The sequence below is a fragment of the Prionailurus bengalensis genome, chromosome D3, assembly GCF_016509475.1.
Source record: "Prionailurus bengalensis isolate Pbe53 chromosome D3, Fcat_Pben_1.1_paternal_pri, whole genome shotgun sequence".
Taxonomy (NCBI): Eukaryota; Metazoa; Chordata; class Mammalia; order Carnivora; family Felidae; genus Prionailurus; species Prionailurus bengalensis.
Genome location: NC_057356.1, coordinates 43,798,717 through 43,812,814, shown reverse-complemented (window position 1 = coordinate 43,812,814; position 14,098 = coordinate 43,798,717). Strand labels below are relative to the sequence as shown.

General features: G+C 35.6%; 1 protein-coding gene and 1 long non-coding RNA gene across 2 annotated transcripts in view; one reads left to right on the top strand and one right to left on the bottom strand.

The window, feature by feature from the left end:
* The window catches only part of ROCK1 (Rho associated coiled-coil containing protein kinase 1), a 164,318-nt gene that overhangs the window by 114,160 nt on the left and 36,060 nt on the right, over positions 1-14,098 (top strand). Inside the window, 4 exon segments of the mRNA XM_043558427.1 lie at positions 5,950-6,056; positions 7,484-7,634; positions 12,020-12,180; positions 13,763-13,947. Of these exon segments, the coding sequence (XP_043414362.1) occupies positions 5,950-6,056; positions 7,484-7,634; positions 12,020-12,180; positions 13,763-13,947 (604 nt within the window).
* LOC122470623 overlaps positions 1-14,098 on the bottom strand; it is a 49,739-nt gene that overhangs the window by 24,749 nt on the left and 10,892 nt on the right. The gene's annotated exons all lie outside the window — the stretch shown is intronic.

Genomic DNA, 14,098 nt, shown 5'->3' with positions numbered 1-14,098 from the left:
ATTTTTAATACAGTGTTGTTTAGTGTGTTAAGGTTTTATGACATATCTTCTTACTGGATTAGTATTTATTATTATAAATGATATTAAATGCGTCTGAGCTTGAGGGTTGTTCACCTTAATGTGCAATTTCTAATTACCCATGTATTTATTTTTAAGATTTATATGTAGTTGATGGGCCTCAAGGTTAAGGGGTAGATTTCATATTTGGGGATTTCAAGAAATTTAGATTTCTTTTTTAAGTGCATTTTTTTGTTGAAATTTAACATGTAGCACATACCATAATACATAAAAAATACTCATCTGGAGAAATTTTCACAACACAAACACACCCTCATAACAAAAATTGAGATTGTGAAATTGCACACTGCTAGCAACCCAGAAGTCCCCCTTTGTTTCCTTTTAGTCACTAACCCCTTTCTTCCCAAGTAATCATTGTTCTGACTTTTAACACTATAAATTAATGTTGCTTGTTTTTGAATTTTATGAATAGAATCATGCAGCAAACACTCCTTTGTATCTGGTTTGTTTCATTACCCTGATGTTTAAAATTTTCATCTGTATTGTTGTAGATGGCAATAGTTTTTTCTTGCTATGTAGGATTCCATTTATTGTGTATGGCCACAGCAGTTTATTATTCATTCTGTGGTGAATGGATACTGCAATTATTTCCATTTGGGGGCTATTATGATTAGTGTTTATAGGTATTTTCTTGTACATGTTTTTTTGGTAAACATTCCTGTGCATTTTGTTAGTATACACTTAGGAATGGCAGAGCCATACAGTTTGTTTACCTTTTGTAAATACATCCCAGGTATAGTCATACCACATTTTATACACTGTGCTTTATTGCACTTCGCTGATACTGCATTTTTTTTTTTACAAATTGAACATTTGTGGCAGCCCTGCATTGAGTGAGTCTTTAAGCACCATTTTTCCAACAGCATTTGTTTATTTCATGTTCTCTGTCACATTATTATATTTATTATGGTGATCTCTGATCAGTGATCTTTGGTGTTACTATTGTAATTGTTTGGGGGTGCCGTGAACCACACCTATGTAAGACCACAAACTTAATAAATGAGTGTGTTCTGACTACTCCACCTTCCAGCCATTCTCCTATATCTCTCCTCCTTCTCTTTGGGTCTCTCTATTCTTTGAGACATGGCAATATTGAAATTAGGCCAATTAATAATTACCCTGTAGTGGCCTCATAAGTGTTCAGTGGGAAGGAAAAGTCACATATCTCTCACTTTAAATCAAGAGCCAGGAATGATTACAATTAGTGAGGAAGGCATTTCGAAAGCCATGATGACTGAAAGCTGTCATGTAACTGTAAGCCATGTTGTGAGTGCAAAGGAAAAGATCTCGAAGGAAATTAAAAGTGCTACTCCAGTGAATACATGACAGCCTTTTGCTCAAACAGAAAAAGTTTTAGTGGTCTGGATAGAAAATCAAACCAGCCACAACATTCCCTTAAGCCAAAGCCTAATCCAGAGCAAGACTCAAACTCTCTTCAATTCTGTGAAGGCTGAGAGATGTTAGGAAGCTGCAGAAGAAAAGTTGGAAGCTAGCAGAGTTCTAAGGGAAGAAGCCATCTCCATTACATTAAAGAGCCAAGGTGAAGCAGCAAGTTATCCAGATCTAGCTAGGATCATTACTTGAGATGGCTACACTAAACAACAGATTTTCAATAGAGGTGAAATGACTTTTCTCATACAATCCATCTAGTCTTTTCATAGCTAGAGAGAAGTCACTGCCTGGCTTTAAAGCTTCAGAGATTCTCTTGTTAGGGGCTAATACAGCTGCTGACTTTAAGTTGAAGCCAGTGCTCATTTGCCATCCTGAAAATCATAGAGCCCAGAAGAATTATGCTAAATCTGCTCTGCCTGTGGTCTACAAATGGAACAGCAAAGCCTGATGACAGCAATCTGTTTATACCATGGTTTACTGAATATTTTAAGCCCATTGTTGAGACCTACTGCTAAGAATAAAAGACTGGTTTCAAAATATTACTGCTCATTGACAACGCACCTGGTCACCCAAGAGCTCTGATAGAGATGTACAATGAGATGAATGTTGTTTTCAATACAACATCCATTCTGCAGTTTGGGGATCAAGGAGTAATTTTGACTTTCAAGTCTTACTATTTAAGAAATAATTTTGTGAGGCTGTTTAACTGCCATACATAGTGATTCCTATAATGGATCTGGGCAAAGTCAGTGGAAAACCTTCTGGAAAGGATTCACCATTCTAGGTGCCATTAAGAATATTCATGATTCAGGGGCGCCTGGGTGGCGCAGTCGGTTAAGCGTCTGACTTCAGCCAGGTCACGATCTCGCAGTCCGTGAGTTCGAGCCCGCATCAGGCTCTGGGCTGATGGCTCGGAGCCTGGAGCCTGTTTCCGATTCTGTGTCTCCCTCTCTCTCTGCCCCTCCCCCGTTCATGCTCTGTCTCTCTCTGTCCCAAAAATAAATAAAAACGTTGAAAAAAAATTAAAAAAAAAAAAGAATATTCATGATTCATGGGGAAGAGGTCAAAATATCAGTATTAACAGGAGTTTGGAAAGAAGATTCCAGTGCTCATGGATGACTTTGAGGGATTTAAAACTTCAGTGGAAAAAGTCACTGAAGATGTGACTGAATTGCTGTAATCTCATGATAAAAATTGGATGAGGGGTTGCTTCTAATGGATGAGCAAGGAAAGTGGTTTCTTGAGATGGAATCTACTGGTGAAGATGCTATGGAAATTGATGAAATGACAACAAAGGATTTAGAATATTATGCAAACTTAGTAGATAAAGCAGCAGCAAGGTTTGAGAGGATTGACTCCAGTTTGGAAAGAAGTCCTGTGGGTAAAATGGTTTCAAACAGCATCACTTGCTACAGAGAAATTGTTTGTGAAAGGAAGATTTGATCCATGTGGCAAGCTTTGTTATTGTCTTATTTTAAGAAATTACCAGTCACCCAACCTTCAGCAATCACTACCCTGATCAGTCATCAGCCAAAACATGGAGGCAAGACCCCTCCACCCAGCCAAGGATTATGACTTGCTGAAGCTCAAATGACGTTTATTAGTATTTTTTAACAATGACGTATTTTTAGTTTTTTTTTTTTTTAATTTTTTAATTTTATTATTTTATTTTATTTTTTTTTAATTTTTTTTTTCAACGTTTATTTATTTTTGGGACAGAGAGAGACAGAGCATGAGCAGGGGAGGGGCAGAGAGAGAGGGAGACACAGAATCAGAAACAGGCTCCAGGCTCTGAGCCGTCAGCCCAGAGCCCGACGCGGGGCTCGAACTCACGGACCGCGAGATCGTGACCCGGCCGAAGTCGGACGCTTAACCGACTGCGCCACCCAGGCGCCCCAAATTTTTTAATTTTATTTTTGAGAGATAGTGAGAGCAGGGAAGGGACAGGGAGAGAGGGAGACACAGAATCTGAAGCAGGCTCCAGCCTCTGAGCTGTCAGCACAGAGCCTGACATGGAGCTCGAACTCAAGAACCATGAAATCATGACTTGAGCCGAAGTCAGACGCTTAACTGACTGAGCCACCCAGGTGCCCCACATGAAGTATTTTTAAATTAAGATATGTACATTTTTTAGGCACAATGCTATTGTGCTCTTGATAGACTATACTATAGTATAAATATAACTTTTATATGTACCAGGAAACCAAAAAGTTCATTTGATTCACTTTATTGCTATATTCACTTTATTAGTGTGGTCTGGACCTCAACCTGCAGTATCTCCATGGTATGCCTGTATATCAAAGTAGCTGCCCCAGTTTATATTCACCAGGAGTGTATGAGAGTTCTAGTGGGTCCACAACCTCATTAAGGACAGTACTGCTCCCCATTTGAGATTTGTCAAGCATTGATGTTTTAGCCATTCTAATGGTATATGATGGTATTTCCTTGTGGACTAATTTGCATTTCCCTGGTGTCTAAGATTGAGCAACTTTTCACATGTTTAGTGGCAGTTTGTGATGTGTTGTTCGAGTCTTTTGCCTCTTTTTTTTTTTTTTTTTTGGATAGTTTGCCTTTTTCTTATTGGTTTGTATGAGCATTAGGTATTAGTCCTCTGTCAAATACATGTGTCATAGTTGTTTTCTCCCTGTCTCTTTTGCCTTTTCACATTTAAATGCTGTCTGCCAATGAACAAGAGGTCTCACCTTTGTTGTTATTAATGTAGTCCAATTTATATTTTTTTCCTTTATGGTTAGTACTGTATTTATTGTGGCCTGTTGAATAGTTTGATTAGATCATGAAGGTGTTCTTGTTTTCCTCCAGAAGCTTTATTGTTTTAATCAATTTGGGTTCTGATACCTGATTTTTGGTTCTTATTCCTTTCACTATTTCTATAAATTTTTGTATATGAGGGTGTTTTGTTTTTATGTATTACACAGACGAGTTATAGTTTCTTTATATATATTTTCTATATTTTCTTTACTTTTTCTTCTTAGGAGTTGGTTTATATAAGCTTATTCCACGTGAAAAATACAGTTTAATCTGTATTTACTATCTTTATACAGATTTTTAAAGCCTGTTTACTTTAAATACAGAAAGAAGAATTTTTTACTAGTACTGCAACATTTAAACATATCACCATATTTCCTTTTCTCTGTCCATATAAACACACACATAATTTGTATTTTTGCTCAGCCATTTGAAAGAAACTGGCAGGTAGTTCTTTCTCCTATGTGAACATATCTCCTATGTGAATGTGATGCCTGTATTGTCTGTAAATTTGTGTGTAAATAAATTTGTTTCATTGCTCTCTGGATCCTAGAACTAGCCCAGCAGACAAGCATTATCGGGTACCAAAGATTTAATATTCATTTATCCATCAAAGAACTAATTTAGGAGGTGCCTGGGTGGCTCTGTTAGTTAAGTGCCCAACTCTTGATTTCAAGTCAGGTCATGTTATCATGATTCATGAGTTCGAGCCCCGCCTCGGACTCTACACCGACAGCACAACGCCTGCTTGGAATTCTCTCTCTTCTTTCCCTACCCCTCCCCTGCTTGTACACACTCTTATCTCAAAATAAATAAAAGAAACTTAAAAAAAAAAAAAAGCTAATTCAGAAACACTAAAATACAGAGGCAGCTGGAGTGCACTGAAGTCTGTGGCAGGTCCAGTAAAGTTAAACATTGAAGTTTGAAAAGTACAGGATTGTTCCTGGTCCTTCTGGGGCACTTTATCCATTTCCTTATCAAATCCTAGGTTACTTTGAATTACAAAATAAGAAAATAGATTCTTACTTACAATACAATTATATTCATTAATGTTAGATTCTGTGTTTATGTATTAAATTTGTGTGTTAAATATTTATGCATTAAAAATCTATAAGCCTAAAGCATGTTTTAGAGTATGGTTTCACTAAGTTTAAGAGTAATTACACACTGGGAGGGAGGATGGGCTAAATGGGTAAGGGGCATTGAGGAATCTACTCCTGAAAGGCGTTGTTGCACTATATGCTAACTTGGATGTAAATTAAAAAAATAAAGTTATATTTAAAAAAAGTAAACACTTTTCAGAATGTCTGGCCCATAAAGAAAACTTAAATACTTGCCTCAATTAACTAAAGATTCTTATTCTTAACATGGTGAAAAAGAACACTGAATAAGGACTCATATCTAATTTCGGAATAAAGCTCAAGCTTCATCTCTTTGACCATTTGTGAAGTTAGGAATATGTACTGAATGGTCTCCAATTAGCAGTAACATATTTACTACTATATATTGTAGTTATTATATGTATTACAAAATGTTCTTAAATTAATGAATTATAAAATTTTAGTATTTAATAATTTATAATTTTAATATTTTATAATTTAATAAATTCTACCTAATCAGGAAATTTAAAAGTTTTTTATCTGAATGGTCATGCTGAAAAAAAGACATTTCTTTTGATGGCTTTGTGACTTGAACTTTTTTCTCACTTGATAGCTCGAATTACATCTTTACAAGAAGAGGTAAAGCATCTCAAGCATAATCTTGAAAGAGTGGAAGGAGAAAGAAAAGAAGCTCAAGACATGCTTAATCACTCAGAAAAGGTAAATGACTTAACGTGTACCAATTTTGAGATATATGTACTTAGCTACCAAATACTATAACATGTTTTTATAAAATAGCCTTCATTCCTGATGTTATATACTTGCTTTTTTTTTGAGAGAGAGAGCGAGAGCATGTGTACATGAACAGGGGAGAGGGGCAGAAGGATGGAGGGAGGGAGGGAGGGAGAGAGAGAGAGAGAGAGAGAAAGAGAAAGAAAAGAATCTTAAGCAGGCTTCACACCCAGTGAGGAGCCTGCTGTGGGGCTCGATCTCATGACCATGAGATAATGATCTGAGTGAGCCAAATCAAGAATTGGACCTTTTACTGACTGAGCCACCCAGCCACACCTATATACTTGCATTTCTAAAAATTTTTATGATCAGTAGTGGTTTTGTGGGAGTGTGTGTATGCATCTTACTTAGGGCTTTTTATTGTGTTATTTTTGTTTGTTTTTAACTTTGAAGGGTATTAGATGTTTCCTATTATCGAATCATCACAAATTACTTTTGTTTGGAAATATCTTTTCATGTAGAATTTTTTCCCCCAGTTTTTTGTACTTGGGTAAAATGAAGATGCTGAATGTTACTAGCCTTATGAAGAAGGAAAACAAAGGATAGGTATATGGTAGACCATGTGTGCTTTTTCCATTTTGTTGGTAAGAGTTAGCAAAATAGAAAATAGCATAAAGTGATTGGCCCTTGCGTATAGTTTTCTTACCAGTCAAAAACTGTCATTGGTTATCCTCTGTCCTTACCTTGCTAAGAAAAGTATTAAATAGATAATATGTAGATCTAACTTTCACTTTTTCACTTCCTCCCTAAATGTGGGTTTACTAGATCCTCAGATAACTGATCAGAAAATGTACCACTTATCTGTCCTTTGGACATGTTTTGTAATAGAGTAGTATGTCTAAGCCTGGTATAACTGTGGATGTAGGATGAAAGAAAGAAGAGTAGAAGATGCACCCAAACAAATGGAATACATTTTGACTTGTCCTTTAGTCAAGGCAATGTAAATCTGGGTGTACATTTAATTTAACTGTAAATTAATAGTTTTAAATCTGAATTTAATTTTTTGTAAGCGGCAGCAAAAATGTTTTAATGAATTAAAGAATTGTCCTATTCATTTCTGATTCTAGCAGTGAACCCTCCTGAATACAACTACCACCAAAACCCTTCTGGGGGAAAGAGGTGGTGATATTTTGCTTTTAATTATATGTGCTTATCATGATTTTTAAAGTAAGACATGATAATGTGAAATATACAAGAAAGTATAAATGTTCTAAATAAAAATATTTAAGTAAATACAGTATCACATTTCAGGCCAGTGTGATTCATATATTGTCTCTTATGGAATATTACATAATGTAAGATTTAATAATGTGTCTTTTGCTTAGTGTATTACATAAGTCATTTTCATTTTACAGGAAAAGAATAATTTAGAGATAGATTTAAACTATAAGCTTAAATCATTACAACAAAGGTTAGAACAAGAGGTAAATGAACATAAAGTAACCAAAGCTCGTTTAACTGACAAACATCAGTCTATTGAAGAGGCAAAGTCTGTTGCAATGTGTGGTAAGTGTTGGTTTTCATATTTTCTACATGAGTAATTTTTAAATAATGCCTACCAAAAAAACTGGTTTTGTTTAAAATCTCACTTTATAGTAGTATAAACACTTAAAAATTATAAATTGTCATTTAGTAAAAGGATTTTCCCTTTTTCACTTTGGATACCTTCCATTTTTTTAAATCACAATTTTACCTTCTATTTCCCTCACTCTATTATCCTCCATTCTCTATCAATATCAGTAGAATCTCTCTTTTCTCCCAGTTTTTATTAGCCCTTTCCTTTATTTTCTTCCTGATCCATTCTGAAAATCATTGTCTGTTAGTTCATCTTCTTTCTTGTTTAGTACCCTCAATTTTCCAATTCCTTTGTGTTTCTACTTTACTATGACTCTAAACACAACCCTAGATCAAACTAATGAGTTCCTTTCTTCACATCAGATAAGTTCTTCAGAGAGGGTTAGCCCAATGCATTATCTCCAACCTCAGGCGAGCTGTTAGTTTTTTAGTATATCACTCACTGTTTTCCTTCTCTCAGACTTTTACTTCTGTTCTCAAGCTTTGTATGTCATTTCTTTGTCCATCTACTTTTAGGTGAACTTTTCTCCTATTTGAAAAAGAAATCATGAAAGCATAGGTGTGAACGCCTCAAAGTCTTGTTCTCTTACTTAATCAATCTACCCTACTTCTTTACCCATCTTCATTTTCTTTCCTCTCAGAAGATATTGATCCTCGGGACACCTGGGTGGCTCAGTCGGTTAAGTATCTGACTTGTGCTCAGGTCATGGTCTCACAGTTTATGGGTTCAAGCCCTGTGTCAGGCTCTGTGCTGACAGCTCAGAGCCTGGAACCTGCTTGGGATTCTGTGTCTCCCTTTTTCTGCCCCTCCCCTGCTCGCGCTCTGTCTCTCTCAAAAGTAAATAAACATTAAAAAAATTTTTTTAAAGATATTAACCGTCTTCTTGTTTGACTAATATGTGCTAGCTGTACTCAGATCTAGCCTCATCTTATCTTATCTTAACTATCTTTTTTTTTCTTCGTCCTTAACCTTTTCTCTTCCACTGAATCCTTTCTTGTGAACATGTGCAAGTCTCTTCCATTATACATAGATAGATACATAGATACATAGATAAAATTTTTTGAGCATGTGGGATGCCTGGGTAGCTCAGTCAGATAAGCATCCAACTTACCTTCAGGTCATGATCTCGTGGTTTATAAGTTAGAGCCCCACGTCAGGCTCTGTGCTGACAGCTCAGAACCTGGAATCTGCTTCAGATTCTGTGTCTCCATCTCTCTCTGCCCCTCCCCCGCTCAACGCTGTGTGTGTGTGTGTGTGTGTGTGTGTGTGTGTGTGTGTCTCAAAAATAAACATTAAAAAAATTTTTTTTAATTTTGTGAGCGTCTGCAAGTCTCTTCCTTTATAAACAAACAAACAAATAAATAGACACCTTTGCAGTAATCTCTGATCCTTACTAACTGCCACTGTTTTATTCCATTTCTTTATAGCCAAACTTTTAAAAAGAAGAGTTTGCCTTTTTTCACCTTGCACTTACTTTGTAACCTGCTACAATCTGGAAGTGTCACTTAACACTTTAAATTCTGCTCATTCAAGGGGAAACTTAGGATCCTATCTGTCAGACCTGCTTTAATCTCTTATTCTCATGATCCTAGTTAATGGCTGTATAGTTTTTAGCAGCCCAGGCTTGGAATCAAACAAATCTGTTTTGCCTCTTACCTACTCTGTGATTATTAAAAAGACATTAGATGGAAAAAATGCATATAAAGTGCCTGTACATAGAAGGCTTTTAATAAATGGGAAATATGTTATGGCTAAGGGTGGTGGTATTTAGCATCCAGGTATCCAAGCCAGAAATCTGGGAATCATTCAGCAATTCTACTTCCAAATGATATATACAATATATTCCTCCTTTCCTTTTCTCTTTTAGTTCATGGTGACATCATCATTTGCTTGATCTGTTTAATTATTACTCTGCCAGTTGTTCTGCTCATCAATCTATTGTTCTCATTTAAGCCAGAATGATCCTTTTGAAATTTAAATCTTACTGTGCCAGTCCTTTGTGGCTTTTCATTGTTTGCAAGGCACCCGTCAAACTCCTCAGGACATAAAGAGCCTTTGAGTTGGCACTTACCCATCTTTATAGTCTTACTACTCTGCACTTTGTTATGTGTACTTCACATAACTGGTGTGCTTCAGCCATATTAAACTACTTTTATTTCTTTCACGTACATTACTTGTTGACTGCCTACTATAGGCCAGGCACACCTGGGAATATATAGCATAGAAGAAGACAAGAATCCTTCCTCTTAGAGATTATTTTCTGATGGTAGAGATAATCAAAAAAAGCAAATAAATTAAAATCAGTGCAGATTGTAATCATTAATATGAAGAAAATACATACAGTGTGATAGTTTCTAAGCATTGCTATGTTAGATGGGGTTCTGAGGAAAGGCCTCTCTGAACTAATAATATTTGAGGCAAAGTGAACCGTCCAGGAGAAAGTATGTTCCAGGCAGAAGAGATGATAAGTTCAATACTCTTATTCTAAGAATAGTGGGAAGCCATTGTAGTGTTTTGAGCTGTGCTGGCATATGTAACGTATGTTTTTGAAAGACCACTCCTGCTGTATGGAGAATGCTTTTGAGAGAGAACAGTTTAAAAATGGAGATCAACTAGAAGGCTATATAGTGTGTAGGGATTAGTGGTAGTAGAGCATGAAAGAAATGTAGATACAAAGGGTAAGAGAGTAAGAGTTGGTGATGAATTGGATGGAAATTAAAAAAAGGAACCAAGAAAGGCTCTGGCTCTTTTTTTATGGGGGGGGGGGGCTTTTTAATTTTTAACAACCGGATGGATGTTAATATGTTTTGACATTGAGATGACTGGGATGGGATGAGTGGTTTGCGATGGGAGGGAAATAAAGGTGTCTATTTTAGAAATGTTAACTTTGAAAAGTGTGTTAGATATCTAGGTGGAGATGTCAAATATAAATGAGTCTGGAGCTCAGAGAAGAGCAGGAGTTATACAGTCATGCACAGAACCTCCTAAGGGGAAATAGGGCAGAATAGAAATGGAATCATATCAGAGCCCTTGGGTAGTCTAACATTTTCCAAATGTTACAAAGGAAACCAATAACAGTCAAAGGGGGTTGCAGGAATACCAAGTAAGTATGGTGTTAGAATTTCAAAGAGTAAAATATTGAAAAAAAATGAGCAAGTTATTCAATATACGGAATTCTATTAAGGTCAGTAAAGATGAAGACCCAGACATTTGTGTGTCTTCTGAATTTTGCAGGATGGACCTCACTCACTGGTTATCATACAAAGCAGTTTCAGTGGAATGGTGGAGATGGAGGCCAAAAGGGAAAGTAGTAAATGTATAGTAGATGAGGCACTGGAGACAGTAAGTGGAGGCACTGGAGACAGGAAGTTCTTCCAGAAGTTTCTGAACAGAGATGGAATAGTAGCTAAAGAGGAATGTGAGAGCAGTAGAGGATATTTTAGGAAGGGAGTTAATAAATGAGATTATTATGTTGGTGAGAATGATTCAGTTAGGAGAAGGAAATTGTTGAGGCAGGGAAGAAATGAAATAATTGAAGGAACAAAGTCCAGAACAGAAGTGGATGGATTTGTGTTTGATTAGAGATGGGAATTAAGAGGCAATGATTACTGGTATGGCTAAGTTTGTAGGTTTGGAGGGAAAGATGAGGAAGTTCCATTCTAATGGTTTCTATTTTGTTACCTAGAGGGCAGTCTCCAAGAATGGAAAAGCAGACTTACTAAGTTTGAATCATGTCTGTACAACTTACTAGTTGCAGGACCTTGGAAAATTGAATGTTTCAGAACTTTAGTTACCATATCTCAAAAAAGGAGCCTCACTATAGACTTTTATCTTTTGATAATAATTAAAGTGGGTACTATACTACCGTGGAATCTTGTTTGTCTAAATTGCAAAAATTAGAATTCCTATCAGCCTTAAGTCCCTTGAAACTTTTCTGGAACAATGTAAGGTATAGATTAATAACCACAGCCTTATTTCTCTGCTTTTATCTGAACTACCTCCATTTTTCTTTTTAGTTACTTTATTTTTTTTTCTAGTTATATTTTCACCTTCTGGTCCAGAAATGGCACTTAATAATTTCTCATAACATTGGGCATGGGCTGGATTTAGAAGGTTTTATTCTACTTTATTTTATAACTCCTTTCATTTAGAGATCCTACTATGCAAATAATTCAAATGACATTAGGACTTCTGTAATAAATTGTTCCATTAGAATCCCAGGATAAAAACAGTAGGGATTTTTGACACCAGTTTGTCTTATAGAGCCCATGCAAGTGAAAGTATGTATGTCTATAACTTTTTTTTTTCCTCACAGAAATGGAAAAGAAGCTGAAGGAAGAGAGAGAAGCTCGAGAGAAGGCTGAAAATAGAGTTGTTCAGATTGAGAAACAGTGTTCAATGCTAGATGTTGATCTGAAACAATCTCAGCAGAAGCTTGAGCATTTGACTGAAAATAAAGAAAGGATGGAGGATGAAGTAAGAAAAATAGTATTGATTTTGTTGATCTTATAAAAGAGAAGTAATCATAAATTATAAGTGAAAAGTTATCTATAATTTAAAAAACATGGAGGAGATTTGAATAAAATAACCTGTATCTGTATGTGTTTACTGCTATAAAGCCACCACTGTATCCTTCCTTCCTAGGATTTTTATCTACAGATAGTTGCTGAACAGTCACACCATAGGATTTATACTATTTTGCACTATGACAGTACAACTCTATAGAAGTGTCATAGCTCCTCTTCTGAAGAAATTGCCATCTGCTTTTTAAAAACACACACACAAAAAAGTTTATTGTAAAGTTCTCTTGTAATCCCAAAGAGGAGAAGTTGCTCTTAGATCTCAAGAAAAATGTTAACTACAGAGTCTTGACTGGCTTAGATTGATGGAAAACACAGGGTACACATTTACAAAGCAATAAATACAAAATGCCATTATATCCTTGTGGTTATTATATGTATTTTAAAAATCACTTATAAGACTGGAAGGAATCAGTCTGCATATATGTTAGAAAAGGGAGAGAGAGAAAACCAGAATAATCAGGAAAGACTTCTTACAGGAGGAATGAGATATTTCCATTATTTAAAGATTGAGTAAGACCTCAAAAGTTCACAGTTTGAGAGTCAGAAGCTAGAGTTGATAGAGAGGGAACATTATCAATAATGATGATAGTAAAAGAGTGATTAGTGAATGAAGATAGGTAAGTGAAAGACAAGGACTTGATCTGACCAGAGAAGAAAAGACATATTGTATAGTCATGGGAAACTTGGGAACCAAAGTATTGATAATGATTTAAACTTAAAATGGGAGGCTGTAGGTGAAAATACTCTTTTAGAAAATAAAATTAGTCTGGTAGTGTTCTATAGAATGAACAAGAAAGAAAAGAGATTTAGCAGATACCTGTTATAGCCAACATGCAGGAAGAAAGTATGTTGAAAATTTGGAAGACCATACTGAGTCATTTCAAAATGTAATTTTTGAGCACCTTTTATCTTCCCGGCTCTGCTGGGAGTTGGATTACTGCGTAAGATAGATACGTTCTTGACTTTTGTGGAACTTCGAGCCCAGAAGGAAAGACAGATATTAAGATTAAAATTACAAGCATGACATTTATTTAAAGAGGAAGTACTGAATGCCGTAGGAGTGTTATGAGTAATTACATCCAGGGGTTAAGGAAGGCCTCACTAAACTTCAGAGGGTTATAGACCAGAGCACAAACATTTATGAATCAGAAAAGGTGAATTTAAATACCCCTTATGTCCCTCCAAAAGTGGCTTTTATAGCCATTCTCTACTCTAAAATTTCTGTACATGTTGGAACCAAAAGAAACCAGATTTTTTTCCTCCAAGATCTCATATCTGAAATTTGGGGATTAATTTGACTTAATAGTAAGTTCTATAGTTGTAAATAACATGTCAACAATGGAGACTCTTTAGAATACTAATATTCTCTGTATAAGGCAGTATAGCACATTTGAGATTTGATTGATATTCTTTCAAATAATGTTTACTAAATTATTAGTGAGATTTAAGACTGCAATTATTTTTCTTATTCATAGGTTAAGAATCTATCCCTGCAACTGGAGCAGGAATCAAATAAGCGAGTATTGTTACAGAATGAATTGAAGACTCAAGCATTTGAAGCGGACAATTTAAAAGGTCTAGAAAAGCAGATGAAACAGGAAATAAATACTTTATTGGAAGCAAAGAGATTATTAGAATTTGAGTTAGCTCAGCTTACAAAGTAAGTCTCAAAAATAACATTTTTTTGTTTCTTTTTTGTGTTCTGCATTTGCTTATGTTTGATATTTTATATGTGTAGAAATAATATTTTTGCAATTTGTGAAAGGAAGACTTAGGAAAAAAGTATTTAGAAAAAAGAATTTACTTGCAAA